The 16,597-nt window shown below is 60.4% G+C and overlaps 1 protein-coding gene across 8 annotated transcripts in view; it reads left to right on the top strand.

Annotated features, from left to right (window-relative positions):
* Nucleotides 1-16,597, top strand: part of COL16A1 (collagen type XVI alpha 1 chain) — a 50,104-nt gene that overhangs the window by 5,373 nt on the left and 28,134 nt on the right. For 6 of the 8 annotated variants that reach the window (XM_036025681.1, XM_036025680.1, XM_036025676.1 and 3 more), the window contains 36 exons: nt 116-239; nt 536-802; nt 1,404-1,484; nt 1,649-1,774; nt 2,583-2,636; nt 2,954-2,980; nt 3,539-3,574; nt 4,585-4,611; nt 5,650-5,712; nt 5,996-6,037; nt 6,162-6,206; nt 6,306-6,341; nt 6,672-6,734; nt 7,056-7,100; nt 7,183-7,278; nt 7,458-7,496; nt 8,048-8,092; nt 8,252-8,287; nt 8,759-8,869; nt 9,268-9,303; nt 9,525-9,560; nt 9,638-9,748; nt 10,116-10,160; nt 10,930-10,965; nt 11,116-11,160; nt 11,456-11,587; nt 12,354-12,389; nt 12,604-12,711; nt 13,030-13,152; nt 13,251-13,304; nt 13,512-13,553; nt 13,898-13,933; nt 14,020-14,073; nt 14,244-14,312; nt 16,381-16,434; nt 16,526-16,552. In XM_036025681.1, the coding sequence (XP_035881574.1) occupies nt 116-239; nt 536-802; nt 1,404-1,484; nt 1,649-1,774; nt 2,583-2,636; nt 2,954-2,980; nt 3,539-3,574; nt 4,585-4,611; nt 5,650-5,712; nt 5,996-6,037; nt 6,162-6,206; nt 6,306-6,341; nt 6,672-6,734; nt 7,056-7,100; nt 7,183-7,278; nt 7,458-7,496; nt 8,048-8,092; nt 8,252-8,287; nt 8,759-8,869; nt 9,268-9,303; nt 9,525-9,560; nt 9,638-9,748; nt 10,116-10,160; nt 10,930-10,965; nt 11,116-11,160; nt 11,456-11,587; nt 12,354-12,389; nt 12,604-12,711; nt 13,030-13,152; nt 13,251-13,304; nt 13,512-13,553; nt 13,898-13,933; nt 14,020-14,073; nt 14,244-14,312; nt 16,381-16,434; nt 16,526-16,552 (2,407 nt within the window). The remainder of the gene's footprint in view (nt 1-115; nt 240-535; nt 803-1,403; nt 1,485-1,648; nt 1,775-2,582; nt 2,637-2,953; nt 2,981-3,538; nt 3,575-4,584; nt 4,612-5,649; nt 5,713-5,995; nt 6,038-6,161; nt 6,207-6,305; nt 6,342-6,671; nt 6,735-7,055; nt 7,101-7,182; nt 7,279-7,457; nt 7,497-8,047; nt 8,093-8,251; nt 8,288-8,758; nt 8,870-9,267; nt 9,304-9,524; nt 9,561-9,637; nt 9,749-10,115; nt 10,161-10,929; nt 10,966-11,115; nt 11,161-11,455; nt 11,588-12,353; nt 12,390-12,603; nt 12,712-13,029; nt 13,153-13,250; nt 13,305-13,511; nt 13,554-13,897; nt 13,934-14,019; nt 14,074-14,243; nt 14,313-16,380; nt 16,435-16,525; nt 16,553-16,597) is intronic. The other 2 variants (XM_036025677.1, XM_036025682.1) reach the window with 2 other exon arrangements.

The raw sequence follows: 16,597 nt of genomic DNA, 5'->3' as shown, positions 1-16,597 counted from the left end.
GGTTTGGACGTGCGGGCCTGCACTTCGCTTGTGTAGGTTCAACGGTCCCGAGGGCCCAGGGTGGCAGCAGTGGTCCCTTCCCCAGCCTTAGGCACCTTCCCTGCTCTGTCCCCAGACGTGTGTTCCCTCAGGGTCTCCCCGATGAGTTTGCCCTGGTGCTGACCGTGTTGCTGAAGAAACACACCTGCCGGAACACGTGGTATTTGTTTCAAGTGACCGATGGAGATGGGTACCCACAGGTGAGCCCCACTCCCACCCCCGTTGCTCTTGGGGCCGAGTGAGGTACCAGTCCAGCCCAGCTTCTGTGCCCGCTTGGGATTTCTGGGGCCTCTCTGCCCCCCCACCCCCGGGGCCCGCCCACCAGCATCTCCCTCATTCTGGAAGGATGCACTGCTCTGTGACCCCAGGCAGGGTTCTCTCCTTTCAGGGCCTCAGTTTCCCATCCTGGGAAATGAGCTCCAGGGCCCTTAACTTTGCCACGCTCTGGCCGTGGGGCTCTGATTCTCCGTCCTGCACCTTCCCCAATTCCACACAGATTTCTCTGGAAGTCAACAGCCAAGAGCAGAGCCTGGAGCTCCGGGCCCGGAGCCACGACGGCGACTTCGTGTCCTGCATCTTCTCGGTGCCCCAGCTCTTTGACCTGCGTTGGCACAAGCTGCAGCTGAGCGTGGCGGAACGTGTGGCCTCTGTGCATGTGGACTGCACCTCAGCCTCCTCCCAGCCCCTGGGGCCCCGGAGGCCCATTCGGCCCGTGGGCCACGTCTTTCTGGGCTTGGACGCTGAGCAGGCCAAGCCCGTCTCGGTGAGTGCTAGGTCGGGCTCTGGCCTCTGCTCCCGCTTTCTGGGAGCCTGAGTGAGCTCCCTGGAATCTGTTTCTGCCTGGGTCCTCCCCTTGCTCAGAATCCTCTCACAGCTCCTCACTGCCTTCCAGATGCAGCCTAAACGTATGAACCCAGGGTTCAAGGCCCTTTGTGATCTGGTCCCTGCAAATGTCCGCAGCACCATCGTCCCCCACCTCTCCCCATGCAGCTCTGGTCGGTGCCGCTCTCGTCGGCCACCTCACCTAGCCCTTTCCCGCCTCCGTGCCTTTGCCTGTGCTGTGACCTCCGCCCGGAATGCTTTTCCTTGTGTACCATCTGTTGACTAGCTAGTGGTCCTTCAAGCCCAGGTGGGATGGAGCCTCTTCCTTCCCTGTTTCTCTGGGCCACGGTGAACATTGCTCCCTCCTTCCCTCTTTCCTGCACGAGCAGTTTGCTTTCCTCTTGGTGACAGCTACATTCCTGGTGGCCTCCCTGGCCGGATCAGAAACTCCCAGGGTAGAGCCACCTCTGTGCCTCACTGGGGGCCGGGACACAGAGCTACTTGCTACAATGAAGTGACAATGACTTGTGTGTCCCCTGCAGTTTGACCTTCAGCAGGCGCACATCTACTGTGACCCGGAACTCGTGCTCGAGGAGGGCTGCTGTGAGATTCTACCAGGAGGGGTGAGTGGCCTGGCCCCAGCACAGCTGGGGGGAGCAGGGTTGGGACAGTACCCAGGGGCACAGTGGGCCGGAGGTGGGGATCAAGAAGAGATGCCTAGAGATCTTAGGGTGGGGGGTGCGGTCTGCCTTCTGTACTGAATCCAGCCCTTCCCCACCCTGGGCAGTGCCCTCCAGAGACCTCCAAGGCCCGTCGGGACACCCAGAGCAACGAGCTCATCGAAATCAATCCACAGACTGAGGGCAAGGTCTACACCCGCTGCTTCTGCCTGGAGGAGCCTCAAACCAGCAAGGTGGGTGGGCAGGGCAGACAGACACGGGCACAGGCAGGCGACGTGAGGCCACCCCTCACCCGACCTTGCTGAAGTCTGTCCCTGGGGTCGGTTGTGCCTGGGGTATGGAGGGCACCGGAAGCCCCGCCTGTTGGTGTATCCATACTATAGGGTTTAGGGAGGCAGAGACAGCCCACTGGTTGGCCCTGTGCCCGCTCGCCTGCCTGCCTGTGGCAGTAAGAGCCATGCCTATCTAGCTCTGGCACCACCCAGACCCTCACTGACGCCACCCCAGGCCCTTCTGGTGAGGGCAGGGTGAGGCTTGTGCCCAAAGGCAATTTCTCCAGGACAGGGATACCCGGGACAGGGGGCCAGGCCACACTGCCTCCCTTGGGGCTTGTTCGCTCTCCTGGGCCCAACCCTGGCCAATGCCGGGCTGGTTCTGTGCCCAGCACCATGGCCAGCTGCCCTGCTCATTTTCAGGTTCTTTAGGGGTAACAGGGAAGCCCAATTCCTCTCTTAGCCCCACCCCCTGCCTGGGCACCCTCCCTGCCCACTGGGCATCATGCCCAGCCTTTGGCTGCAGGAACACAGGATCTCATTGATTCATGGTCTTGTTTTCTCCGACATCACGTGGGTGGAGGGAAAAGGAGGAGGGGGAGTCTGTGGGATGCCAGGGGCCTGAACAGGCTCTTGACGCCATGGGAGGTGCCAGATGCCAGGCTGAAGGGGTCCCTGGGGCTCGTGCCCCTGCCTGAGTGCCCCTTTCCAGTGCGGGGGTCCCAGAACTGCCCCTCCTCAAAAACTCCCCTCTACTCTGTCTGCCTAGGTGGATGCCCAGCTGCCGGGAAGAATCAGACAGAGTGCGGAAAGGGGAACAAAGGTAGAGACGGTGGGGGGGGGGGTAGGAGCCCACGGTGCCCTCGGTCTGCCCTCCATGCCCTCTGCAAACTCCTTGCATAAGAGACTCTACTCCCACACTCTTCGCGCCTGCCCACCCCTCCCCCCTGGCCCCGTCTCCTGGACGGGGCTCAGACACGTGGACACCCCCTTGAGAAGGAAGGGGGAATGGGAGCGAGACAGCACAGTACCTGGCACGGTGGAGGGCACCCGCCCCTGGTGGTTCTCGGGCAGGGGTGTTAGAAGCAGTTCTTCATCCTCTCCATTCCCTGTCCATCCCCGTGCCCTCCCTCTTCCCAGGCCCACCAGGAGATAGCCCCCGATGAGGTAAGCCTCCCATTTAGACTGGCAAAAAGAGCTCGGTGGAAGAGGTGCCAGCGTGAGCCCTTTGGATAAGGCTTTGGGGCACCAGAGCCCGGGCGTGGGCGTGTGGAGTGGCTACACAGCTCCCAGCATTCCTCGGGGGCTCAACACTGGGCCTTGTCTGCCCCGAGCCTCTCCTTAAGGGGTCGGGGGTAGGGTTTAGCCCTGGACACTGGCTGAGTCGACAGCAAGTGGCCATGGAAATCATGAGGAGAGCCCAGACCTTGGCCGTGGGACCCCGGGTTCTCGGCCTTGTTTTGCTTGGACTTGCTCTGTGACCCAGTGGCCACTGCTCTTCCTCTCTGGGCCTCAGTTTCCTCATCTGAGAGATGGCTTGGCTCTGGGTGGGTAGGAATTCAGGGGTGAGGCTTGTTGGATAGGATTCCTATCTTCATGCTCTCTCGGACTCCACCCAGAACATACGTGATGTTCTGTGTGCTTGGTGTGTATGGGGAGGAATGGGTGGGGAGGGCTGGTCCTGGGCTGTCAGTGTTGACCTTCTGGCCTGTTCTTCCCTTTCAGTGCCCACCCTGTGCCCACGGTGCCCGGGAAAGCAATGTGAGTGAACAGAAGATGTGCGGGGTGGGATGGGCGCTGGCTGGGGGTCGGCGCTGGCTGGGCCTGGGCGTTGCTTAGAGGTTTGCATGGCAGCTTCCTCGTTAAGGACAAGGGGGTCTTTGTGCACTTTTGCACTCCCTCCCTGCCCATCCCCCAGAGCTGGGCCTGACCCCCACCCCCACCCTCAGCAAGCCAGGGCTGCATGGAAGGGGCCTCATGCCTGGGGTCTGGGCGGTGTATTTGGACCCAGGCTAGATTGGGGACAGGCTGGTGGCCGGGAGGATCAGGACCCAGCTCTGCACTCCCCAGGGACGCGGGCCCACTTTGCTTGAGGGCGGCGTCACACACCATCTTTAGAGAGAGGAAGGGCTCAGGGTGACGCAGCCCAGCACTGGCCCCCCAAACACATATTGGTACAAGGGCTCCCCTCCTATCCCTCTCTAGCTGGCCCTGGCCCACCCTCCCTCTGGGGTCCAGAAGGATGAGGGAGAGGGGCTCAGTGCAAGCCCAGCTGGCGCCCAGCTGTGTCTCTTCCATAGGCAGCATGAGTCACCCCTTTATCAGTGCCTGGCATTCCCAGATGACAAGTCACATTGGCCCACAAAGGCTACAGCCTCAGCTCCCCTGGGTTCCAAGACCCTCGGAGGCTATCAGAAGTACTCCCCTCTGCTGACCGCCTCCGTTACCATTCAGTCCCCCACCAGATCTGATACTTCTGGCAGTCCCCAGATATACTGGGGTTACCATGGCAACCGGACAGCCATGTTATCCTAGCAGCTGAGGGGAGGAGCTAGTCAAAGCCAGGCAGGTTTGGAGAAGGTGGGTTAGACCCCTCCGCAAGTTTGACAGCCTTGGGGCACAAAGTCAGCCTGCTGGTTGGCCCCGGAGGCCAGCAGTGGCCGGGATTCAGCCTGCTGGTCCTGCCACCACGCTGTGTGACCTTGTTCTCTCTGGACCCCTGGTTTCCTTTCTCTCCCTGAGGTGTAATGCTGTCTCCTCTGTCCCCTCAGGTTACAATTGGTCCCTCTGGCCTCAAGGTCAGTCCCAGCTGGAGAGCAGGACACTCCTGCCCTTTTCCTGGGTCCCAGCCCATCCTGCAGCATGTGACCCCGGGGCTGTGCTCCTCTCAGGGCTGCCTGAGCCTGTCTGCGTGTGTGGTGGCTACACGTGTGTGTGCTGGAAAGAGTGGGTGTGAGTAAGGACATTAAGAACTAACTGCCCTTTCCAGAGGCCCTGCTGCCCCTCAGGCCCTGGGCCATGTGTATGCTCGCCTGTGACCTCCCCAAGCCCCTCAAGCATCCAGTGGGCTGGGTGCCATCATTTCACTTCAGGGAAAGCCGAGACCCGGCTGTGCCCGTGTGTGTGACCGGGTGTGTCAGAGTGATTGCATGTGCACGTGGCTGCATGCATCTCCGGACACATGTTGGCACGTGTGCAGCCTACTCTAGTGGTACTGAGGGCTGAACCCATGCGCTCGACCAGACCACAGAGCCTGTGGGGGGGGGGCAGACTGTGTGCATGCGGATGCGAACTTCTGCCTGCCCGAGTGTGTGATATAACCCTTGCGGCCACCTTCATGTGAGTGCTGGCTGAGTGCCAGGCTCTGTGCTGAGCACACTTCCTGCAGCACCACACCTGAGGTAGGTGCTGACACGAACCCCATTTTCTTGATGGAGAATCTTTGGCTCAGAGAGGTCACATGACTAGAGTAACCTAGTGGGGGCAGGATTTGAACTCAGGCAGCCTGACAGTCACCATCACAGGTTTCTGCTGCTCCACGTTTGCATCCGTGCACGTGCCCCTGCACCCCTGGGTGTGCTGTGTGCAAGCTGGTGTGCTGGAGCAGGGGTGTGGGGAGAGAGACACCCTAGGCGTGAGACTATAGATTGCCAGATACAGCCTTGTGGCCTGGGTTGAATGCATATGGGATCCATGTGCCGTGTGCGTGGTGGGGGTTGGGGTGGGGTTGTGCTCGTTTACACACCCACGTGGGGTGGACGGGTGGAGGAGGTCAGACTGGGGAGGCTCCCATGTGCCCCCTGTGGTCCCAGCACCTGTTTTGGTCTCACCCACAGGGAGGGAAAGGTGAGCAGGGCCTGCCTGGTCCATCAGGCCCCAAGGGAGAGAAGGGAGCCCGGGTAAGTCCCAGCCGTGCCGGTGGCAGAGCCCTTCCCAGCTTTGCCCTGGGGTGGGCTGGGCTGGGCTGGGATGAGAACCATCATCTCTCCATTTCAGCTGGAAACTGGCGGCCTGGCCCAGAGGAGGGATGAGGGCCAGGGTCTTTCTAGGGGTTAGTGTGTGGAAATCTCTATTTTCTAGGGGCACCTAGACTGTGGAATTCCTTGGCCCATCCTCTCCATATAGGTCTAGGGTGACTCCGCTAGGAGGTCCCACCCCTGACCCCTTGCTCCCTACCCGCAGGGCAATGACTGTGTCCGAATCTCTCCGGATGCCCCGCTTCAGGTAAGACCCAGAGGCGAGGCCTACTCCAGGGCCAGTGTGGGGTCAGCCCTGGGGGAGGGGCTGCGCCCTTGGCAGCCCGTGGGGTGACCCTGGGCCCCTCTCAACACCTTATCTCCCTGCTCAGTGTTCGGAAGGCCCGAAGGGAGAGAAGGGGGTGTCAGGAGCCTTGGTGAGTGTGGGGCCAGGGATAGGGCAGGGGCAGGGGGCCCTGGGCCCCAGCCTCCCTCTGTTTTATCACCCCTTCTTTTGTGTCTCCAACTTATCTCAGGGACCCTCAGGACCCCCGGGCTCCACAGGCCAGAAGGTAATGGGCCTGGATCTGGAGGGGTGGGTGCCAGAGGGGCCCGTGGGCCCTACAGAGTTGAGGAGGGAGGTGACATTGGGCACAGAGTTGGCAATACCCTCCAACATTCCCATCAGACCTAGAGGGGGATGCCACAGACCCCAGAGTGGTGGTCTGGCTGGCTTGGGAGTCCTTCCTGTTGTCTGCCTTCCTGCGGTGACCGAAGCCCTTTAACCCAGGGGAGGCCGACACTGTGGGTCTAGAAGGCAGTTGTCTCTCCCCAGATGGAGCTGCCCTGGCTCTTCCCAGCCTTTCCCTCAACCCCGGCCACTCTGTCTCCACCTTCCGCAGGGCCAGAAAGGAGAGAGGGGAGACGGAGGCATCAAGGGCTCTACGGGAAAGCCAGGCCGAGATGTGCGTGTGACGCTGGGGCCCCTCCGCACCACAACCACGCATCCCTTGGCAGGGATGTCAGAATGTCCAGTTTAACCGCCAGAGTCCACTCTGATTCCCTCACTCGGACAATGGAGACCTGGGGGGCGGGGGGGCTGTGCAAGGAGTCACAGCAAGGAGGGGGCTTCCTGACTCCCAGCCTAAGAGCCTCCGACCTCTAATTTTCTGGGGCTGACCTTTGATGACCTCGGGGCACTGGGTGGAGCCTGGCTTTGGGGAGGGACAGCTGGGTGGGCGGTGGGCCTGTACCCTGGGGAGGTGCCAAGCCTTGTGCCCCCACAGGGACGGCCCGGAGAGATCTGTGTCATGGGGCCCAAAGGACAGAAGGTGCGTTGTGGGTGCTGTGGGGCGGGGAGTGGGCGCTGGGCGGAGGTGGCAGCTCTCTCACACTCTCGTCACGTCTGACCAGGGAGACCCTGGCTTTGTCGGGCCTGAGGGGCTTGCGGGAGAGCCCGGGCCGCCCGGCCGACCCGGGCCCCCCGGGATAGGACTCCCTGGGACTCCGGTGAGTACCCCTTGCCCCTCCTGCCATCTTTCTTCAGAGACACTCTCCTGCCAGGCCAGGGGTGGGGAGGCCAGGCCTAGGGTCCTGTTTGGGGGAAGCGGCTAGAGTAGAGTAGAGTAGACCTCTCTGCAGTTTGAGGCCCCTGGGAAGCCTCTACCTGACTCTGTTTCTGCACTCAGGGGGACCCGGGTGGCCCACCAGGCCCTAAAGGAGACAAGGTAAGCACAAGCTAGAGCGAGGACATGTCGGGGAGCCCCCTGCTCTGCAGAAGGAGACAGAAGAGTGGGGCTGGGGGCAGCCTGGGTGGTGGGCATGTGGTGGGGGAAGGGGCCAGGCGTTCGTCTGAGGAGGCTGGGGTCCAGGCCTGGGGAAGCGCAGGCCCACGACGTCTGGTAGCAACCAGAGGGGCCCGCACTGGAGGGCCCAGCTCACTGCAGGGCCTTGTGCCTTTGTGAGCAGGGAGCCCTGGGAATGTTTGCCGGTCTGCTGTGGTTCCTCCGGCGTCACCCAGACCACTTTCCGACCCACCACCCCGGGGAAGGGGGCGCAGAGGCCTCATGTCCTCCCTTTCTTTGCAACCAGAAGGGCTTGTGGTAGAACGGAGGGCAGGCCACAGGAAGGGAGCCTTTGCTCAGCAAACAGACCAAGAGGAGGTGGGAGGTTTGGCAGAGATTATCCTGCTGTCCAGAGAGGGGGCTGGATGGGGAAGGGGTGAATGGGCTGAGGTCCCAGCCAGCAGCCTCCCCCTTAACCCTTCTTCTGACCACAGGGCAGCTCCGGGGTGCCGGGAAAGGAGGGCCCAGGCGGGAAACCTGTGAGTGACTCCAATTCGGTGGGGCTGGGGAGGGGGTGGCCCATCCCGTCCAAGGCCACCCTACCATGGCCCCCAGAAGTGGGGGCTAGGTCCTCGGGCCCTCCCTTGGCGTACCAGTCCCTCTGCCCTGGCTGCTAATGCCCACTGTTTCTCCTGCAGGGGAAGCCAGGGGTGCCGGGGCTGAAGGGAGAAAAGGTGAGTCCCTGGCCGGGGTACCCCAGGTTGCGGTAAGGGGTGGAGCCCTTCTCTGGAGGTGACACTAAGCATCAAGGGCCCAGTGGCCAAGGGTGCTGACCTTCCTTAGGGGGCCCCCACCCCTGCGTTGTTACTACGTGAGCATGGCGATCGTCAGATAAAGAGCCTGGCTGGGGAGTTGCACAGCCAGGTTCAAGCCCCGCCTCAGCCACATGTGGTTTATGCCCGTGGCAAGCTTCCACATCTGTACATGGGACACAATGCTCTGTGGCTGGCGGCGAGGTGCAGTGTCTTGATGTCCAGGAATCATTAGTTGAATGAACGAGTCAGTTGAACCAAAAACCCCTCCAGTGTCCTTGCTGTCCACTCTGATGCTGGGGCTAAGGCGCTGGCCCACCCAAGTCTACAGCTCCTAGTCTGCCCCGGGTCTCAGCCCCATCTTGTCCATTTGTGGTCCTTTTGTTACGCTAGGGTGACCCCTGTGAAGTGTGTCCAACGCTGCCTGAAGGGTTCCAGAACTTCGTGGGGCTCCCTGGAAGACCAGGGCCCAAGGGGGAACCGGGTGATCCTGCACCAGCCAGGGTGAGTGCCTAGGGTAGCCCCGGAGGGACCCTGCAAAAACCAGTGGGGGTTGATCATAGAGGTGTTGGGCAGAGAGGCTGGGTACGTCTTAGGACCATAGAGAGATTATGGACAGAGAGTCTGGGCACTTAGCTCAATGGGTAGGGGCTAAACCACAGAGTTTAGGACTGGGCTAGAAAGCCACCCCAGGTCTCCATGGCAACTTCCCAGGGTTCCTGAGGAACTGCTAAAATGCCTTTTGGGGAAGCTGGTGTGGAGCCAACCCTTACAGTGAGCAAGCCTGTGCCCTCCACTTGGGGCTGGGTGTTGGCCAGGGGTGATGGAGAGGAGTGGGCAGTGCTAGGTTAGGGTTCCAGCCTGGACTCCCACCCCGCTCCCTCACAGACTCTCTCTTTTAGGAGGGCCTGGGAGCTGCTGGACGAAAAGGTGATCGGGTATGTAGAGCAGCCCTCTGGCGGGATAGCCTAGCCTGGCTTCATCGCCTCCATCTGTCACGTGGCTTGACCAGCTCTGGCTCTGGGGTGTTCCTGACCTTCAACGACCTAGAACCCTCGGGTGTTTGTGGCGTGTGACATTGCTGTCCCCATACACATCCAGGAAGTTTGGGGCAACCCAACATGCCCAGCCTCAGCCCGTATACCTTTTCTCTCTGCAGGGAGACCGCGGAATCCAAGGCCAAAAAGGAGAGAAGGTGAGGGGACCCCAGTCACCTGGCTGCTCTCCTCTGACTATTAGAAGCCTTTCTGATCCCTTCCCTTTCTTCCCCAGGGCGAGTCCTGTTTGTCCTGCAGCGCAGCTGTGGGGGCCCAGCATCTCGGGCCTTCTACAGGGGTCAAAGAGGGCATGGGCCCCCCTGCCTTTGGTTTGCCTGGCCCCCGGGTGAGTGACTGCTTCCCCATAGCACAGCCCAGCCCAGCCCACCCTTGCTCCCTGGTGGCCTCCCTGGTTCCCCAGGCCCCTGCATCTCAAGGCCAAGACCGGGAGGGAGGCGCTGAGGCAGGTGTCCCAGGCTCGCACCCTGGTCCCTCCTCCATTCCCACACTGCCCCGGGTGACTGCCCCAGAACTGCCTCTCAGAACGTCTGAGTGCCCAGCCATATAACAGAAACAACAGTCTGGCTACCTGCAGGGCAGAGGGATTTGTAATTCTGAGCTGCAATTCTTTTTCTGGGTGGACACTGGGGCCCATGGAGTCCAGGAAGGATGGGACTGGAAGATGCTGTAACTGTGGCTTGATTGCTTTTCAGGGGGAAGTTGGGGCTCCAGGGCCAGTGGGGCTGAAAGGAGAGAAGGTGAGACCTGGGTCACATGTCGGGGACACCAGGGCCTCTTAGCAGGGAGACAGGGGAGAGGGCCCCGGGTGGGCAATAGGGACAATACAGATGAGAGATCAAGCCTCACATTCACAGTGAAGCAAATTCATCAACGTGTTACAAACTGGAGTCGACGCATTTATTTCTGAGAGCCCTCGTGTTTTCCAAGAAAATTCCTTAATGTTGTATTTTGAATGTATTGGTAATCTAAAACAATTAAGCACATTCAGTATGGCCTTATACTAATATAATAATACTAACACTTCTTTACTACTTATTACGTGCAGGGCACTGTGCCAAGCGCCTGCACGTGTATTAATTCGTTTCCTCCCCTTACAACCACATGGGGCAGAGGCTTCATTGTTCCCATTTTACAGCTGAGAAAACAGAGGCTCAGCAAGGCCCAGTAAACTGCACAGAGTCACATGGGTGCTTGTGCGCAGAAGTGGGATGCGAGCCCAGGAAGCCTGGCTCGAGATTCTGTAATCTTCACCTCTCAGCTGGCTCCCTCAACTGCAGAGGCCGTGTTAACATTTGTATTTCTGGTTGCACTGGAGACAAATCACAGCACTGAACTCGCAGTGCAGCATGACTCAGACAAGGGGTTTTGTGGGTGTAGGAGTATTCAAGTGCGAGAAACTCTGAAATATATGTTCAGACTCGGCTCTACCAAGCAAACCATACCTGTCATTTCTCAAATAGAGCTTTGCAGCCCCATTTGACCTTACGTTCTCTGCTTTGATCCCAGGGTGATTTCGGGGAGGCGGGGCCGGCTGGCAGTTCGGTAAGTGCAAGTGTGCTCGGGAGGGCCACAGCTCCGGGAAAGGACAAGCAGGGAGCTGCTGCCCACTGCTGGGGAGATGACAGGCCGGACGGTGCCTCAGCATGGCCCGGGCAGATGCCGGGCATCACACATTTTGTTTTAATCACACAGGGACCACCAGGGCCCGTGGGACCCACCGGCATCAAAGGGGAGAAGGTGAGGATGGAGACATCCCCTGCACCACAGCCTGGGCTGACTTCCCTGACACGCACTTGTCTTGCTCTCCTTCAGACTCTCCGAGCCTCCCCAGTGTCTGGGGTCATAGCTGAGCCCTTAGCATGGCGTCAAGACCCCTGATGACTTGGCCCTTACCTTCCTTTCTTACCTATTCTTCCGCAACCTCTCCTGAGATATCCCTTGCCCAGTAGACGTGCCATCTCTCAGGCCCGGGTACACTCCCCAGATTCCAGTCCTGGCCTGGGGAGCCCAGCCCTCTGTCCTTGCTTGGCAGGGGGAGCCTTGTGAGCCATGTTCAGCTCCGTCCGAGCCTCAGAACAGGGACAGCCATGTGCTGGCCTTGCCTGGCCCTCCTGGAGCAAAGGGAGAGCCTGGGCCTCCCGGCTTCGGCCTGCCGGGAAAACAGGTGAGTCCCAGGGCCTCTGGTGGGGCCGGGAGGGAGTGGTGCAGATGGGGCTTAAAAGAGACTAGGGACCCCACCTGGGTCTCTTGGCTCCCTGGGCAGTGGGGAGTAGGTGGCAGTGCATGGAGGGGTAGGGCCATTGTCCCCAGAGAGAGCTGTCCTGACAGGCGTCTGCCCTTTACCTTGGGACACAGGATGGCAGGGTGTGCAGAGAGCGTCCCAGCCTGGGGCCAGCCAGGCCTGGGTTCAAAGTACAGTCTCCCTTTTACCAGGTTTTGGACTCGAGCAAGTCCCTTTTCCTCTCTGTGCCTGTTCCCTGTGCACAGCGGGTACAGCAGGGGAATCACATGCATGAAGCACTTAGCCACGCAGTCGGTGCTCAGGGAATGGTAGTTACCGCTGTGGTGGCTGTTCTTGTTGCTGCTCCACCAGCAGCAGCAAACGCTGACGGTGCACACAGCCCGCCGACCCTGCGGCCCGGCATCAGCTCATCTAACCTCTCTAGAGCCCTGCCGCGGAGATGCCTGTGCTATTTGGTCATCCCCACTTGGCGGATGAGGACATCGAGGCACGGACAGGTTAAGGAACTTGCCTAGGGTCACCCAGGCAGGAGTCTGGCTCAAATCTTTTCTCTGAATCCACACAGTAACTGAGAGCAGAGACTTGGGTCTGTTTTGTACGCTGTTGCATTTCCTGGGCCTCGCACAGCATCGGCCACTTAGGGGTGTCTGGTGTGAGTGAGCGGGTGCTGCCAATGCTTTCTCCTCAGGGCAAGGCTGGAGAGCGTGGCCTGAAGGGGCAGAAGGTGAGAAAGCCTCAATGGGCCTGGGCGGGCACCTCCCCTTCTCGGATGCTCTCTCCGCCTCCTTTTGCTGGTTGCCCCGTGCCCACTCTCTTCTCTCTGCCCAGTCCCCAGACCTCCAGACCCAGCAATGGGCTCTGAGTACCTGCAGGTCCCAAGAGGGCAGCCTGCCCGCCCATGGGTCACCTCTGCCCTCCTTGATCCCTACTCCTTACAGGGTGACGCAGGAAATCCAGGAGATCCTGGAACGCCTGGCACCTCGGGGCAGCCGGGACTGTCGGGAGAGCCTGGGGTTCGGGGCCCCATGGGGCCAAAAGGAGAGAAGGTCAGTCAGGCGGGGCAGCTTGTTGCATGAACAAAAAGCAGTCAGACCACAGGGTATGAGCGGGGGAGGCTGTGGGGCTGGGCTGCAGGCCTCCCAGGACATCAGAAGTGCTGGGTGGAGGCGCCTCCGCTCTCCCCTGAGGCAGGAGGAGAGCCAGGAGGGCCAGGTGTCTGATTTGATCTCCCAGGCTGAGGCGGGGGCAGCAGAGGGGCAGAGCTCTCAGAGGGGCACAAAGACCCCCCTCCCTTTTTCATGCCTCCTGCTGGCCAGACTGCTGGCCTGGCTCACCCACTCCTGGCTATGCCCATCTCTGACTAGGGTGATGGCTGCACGGCCTGCCCCAGCCTGCAGGGGGCGTTGACTGACGCGGTGGGACTGCCTGGAAAGCCAGGCCCCAAAGGAGAGCCAGGCCCAGAAGGCGTGGGCCGGCCTGGGAAACCGGTGAGTTTGGGCTGCCTGCCTTCTGGTCCTTTCCTGCCTGGGCTTCCCCTCTCTCCCCCTTTCCTCTGTGGGACCCATGGGCCATCTGTGTCTTCTAGGGCCAGCCTGGTCTCCCAGGAGTTCAAGGGCCCCCAGGACTGAAGGGCGTACAGGTAGGTGTGAGCATGGGGGACCTGAGATGCAGGTGTGTGTGGGTGGGGGTGGGGTGGGGAGATACCTGGGGCAGTCGGCTGCAGTGGGGGATGGAGACTAGCTATGGAGTAGGGAGAAACGGTGGAGGAGGTTAAGGAGGAGGGGCTGTGGGAGTGGTCAAGTGTCAGGGGGGCTCTCAAGCCAAGGATGTCCTTCTGTCTCTTCAGGGAGAGCCGGGGCCTCCAGGAATAGGAGCCCAGGGGCCCCAGGTGAGTCTGGAGCCTCCCCTTTGCCTGCCCGCTGACCCCTTCCCCCAACAACACTGCCACTGGTCAGCTGTCCACTCCCATCTACCCGGAAAACCACAAAGCTCTGCCCTCCCCCACATGCTCCAGGGCACCGCTCTGGGGTAGAGTTGTGCAGCAGCCTTAGCCTTGCTTCTGTCCAGGATCTTGGCTTTGACCCCTGCCTCTCTGACCCTCAGGGTCCTCTTGGGGTGTTCTTCTGAGGGCTGGCAGACAACCCACCACAGACCAGGTCTGCCAGTGGGGCAGGGCCAGGGGGCAGGTTGGCTTGGACGGGTGTGGCCCAGTCTGCCTTCTCTGACTTGCAGGGGGAACCTGGAGCCCAGGGTTTGCCTGGCATTCAGGTACGTCTGCCTTGGGCCTGGAGGGGGCTGGCAGGGGGAGGGGCTACTCTAGGATAAGGGATAACTAGCCGTGCTTCCATCTGCAGGGGTTCCCGGGACCTCGAGGACCACCTGGCCCTGCTGGAGAGAAGGGTACCAAGGTGAGCCTCCGCCTCCTCAGGCACTAGGCCTGCAGTGCTTCGGCGAGGCCTGGCATCGGGAGCAGGGGACATGGGAACCGAGTGATGCCCGTCAGAGAGCTGCCCAAGACCTGGCCTGACGTGTCTCACCTGCCTGATTGCCCCTGCAACCTCTGTGCCCTCTTCCGCAGGGACCTCCGGGGGTGAAAGGAGCCGTTGGACCCATGGGACTTCCTGGTGCCAGTGTCTCCGGGCCTCCGGTAAGGGTCCTCTCTGTGCTCCATGCTGGGGCTGTTGCTGGGACCCAGGGCATTGCTGCTGGGAAGAGGGCACGGGGCTGCCCCCGCCTGTCCCCTGGCAGCGTGGGGAATGGGAGCAGAGAGGCCTCCGCTCAGCCCAGACTCGGAGGCGGAGGAGGACCACCTGAGCGAGGGCAGTACCGATCACCATCGTTTCCTGCGCAGCAACTGTGCCGAGGTCCTGTGCTGAGCTCCAAACAAACAGGGATCATTCCATCCTCGCAACCGCTCTGTGAGGGAATGGCCCTATTGATTCACGCTGTTTCCCAGACAAGGAAACTGAACTCCCGAGCGCGAGGAGGCAGAGCCAGGACTTGAACCCAGCTCTGTCTGACTCGAAGCCCCTGTGTGAACTCCCCCGCCCCCGCTTCAGGCCTCGGTGTAGTCGGGGGTCGTTTAAACCAGTGCTGCCCAGTGGGACTCCCTATGAGGATGGAAGCACTCTGTTCCCGCTGCCGGAGACGGTAGCCACCAGCCACAGGTGGCTGTCGAGCACTCGCGGTGTAGCTAGTGTGACTGAGGAACTAAAATTTACATTTCATTTAATTTTAACAAATTCAGCCCTGACCTGGTGGCTCGGTTGGGGTGTCACCCCATACACCGAAAGGTTGTGGGTTCGATCCCCAGTCGAGACACGTACCAGAGGCAACCAATGGATCTCTCTCTCACACTGATGTTTCTCTCTCTCGTCCTCTCTTCCTCTCTCTCTAAAAATCAACACACTTATCCTTGGGTGAGGATTTTAAAGCAATTTTAAAATTCATTTAAATCGAAATAGCCCCATGTGGCTACAGGCTACCGTGCTGGACGGCACAGATCCGCCCCGGCCAGCAATACGTCCAGCCCACGAAGGCCCCCCTTTATCATCGTCCCACTGATGAGTCCCGTGTCCTGAAAGCTGTGTTTATGGAGCTAATTGCATCAGTTAAGAAATATTAAATGCATTTCCTCGTTTTCATTCATCAAAGACCTGTGTGACACTCAGCTTCACAGGAACCCTCTAGAATTTTGCAAGGTGATATAATTCTGGCCTAATTCGAAAAAATGTCACCGTTCAGCCAGCCGGGGCCATGCCAGGTTGTGGACAAATGGTAGAAATTTTTCACGGGCTTCTGGCAGTGTAGAAAACAGCCCCATGAACCGTAACTTTTTGGCATTTATGGATCCCTAGAGAAATTCCAGCCCCGGTTTGGAAATCACTGGTGGATTCCTTTGAGGGTGCTGTGAGGCCCACGGGGCCCAGGGGCTTGCCCAGGTCCCTACGGCCAGTCTGCACTGCCCCGCAGAGCTGACTCTCACAGTCCCTCCCTGCCCGTCCCAGGGACTCCCGGGGTAAAGCAGAGGCCAAGGTGAAGGTGCTCCTCGTCCTTGGGGAGCCTCCGGTCCCATGTGTGAGGGCGGCACGTCCCCCAGGACGGCAGCAGTCAGAATGCCCATGTGGCTGGGCTGGCCTCCCCCAGCCTGCATCGCATCCAGGAGGCTCCCCAGCCCTGGCCCCAACTCACGAGCTGTGACCTTGGGCGAGTGCCAGCCTCCCAGAGCTTCCTGTTTCTTGTTGATAGAACAGGAGCTGCAATAAACAGCCTGAGACATGACCTTTGTGACAGAGAGGATGTGCGCCCAGCACCGAAGGGCGAAGGGGAGGACTGGGGCTCCAGCCGCACAGGCCTGGCGCGGTCGCAACTGTTGGGTCTGTCACAAAACCCCCTTCCGCCTCAGTGTCCTCACCTGTAAAACAGAGCAGCACGGCCCTGGGGGTGGGGCCGAGGATGCCAGCCAGCATTCTCTGATGGGCGCTCGGCCTGCAGTGTGACACTCAGATGGTGATCAGGGAATGCCAGGCTTCTTCCTCCTTCTTCCTCCCCCGTCCCCTGCGTCTCAGTCTCGTCCTCCAGAACGGGGCACCGGGATGCGGCTCCAGGGGGGCCTGGCACTGCTTCTCTTTGTCCCATGGCCCTCCCTGCAGGCAGGCTGATGGCTGGCCGCTGTGTAGTGTCAACCACTGATCCTGGGCTCTCTCTCTGTTAAGGGACCTGATGGGCAGCAAGGACAGACTGGACTTCCGGGAGCCAGAGGGATGCCCGTGAGTACAGCGTCTCAAGGCTGCAGGAAGCCACAGCTGGCCCTGCCTCCATGCCCTGACCCACTCATCTTCCTGTGTTCTTCCCCTGCAGGGTGAGAAAGGATCTCAGGGAGAGAAGGTAAGTCCCATCTCTCGGGGGAAATTAGCAGTCCCTACAGTCCAC

This window comes from Phyllostomus discolor, chromosome 5 (genome assembly GCF_004126475.2).
Source record: "Phyllostomus discolor isolate MPI-MPIP mPhyDis1 chromosome 5, mPhyDis1.pri.v3, whole genome shotgun sequence".
Lineage (NCBI taxonomy): Eukaryota > Metazoa > Chordata > Mammalia > Chiroptera > Phyllostomidae > Phyllostomus > Phyllostomus discolor.
This window is presented reverse-complemented; position numbering and strand designations above follow the sequence as displayed.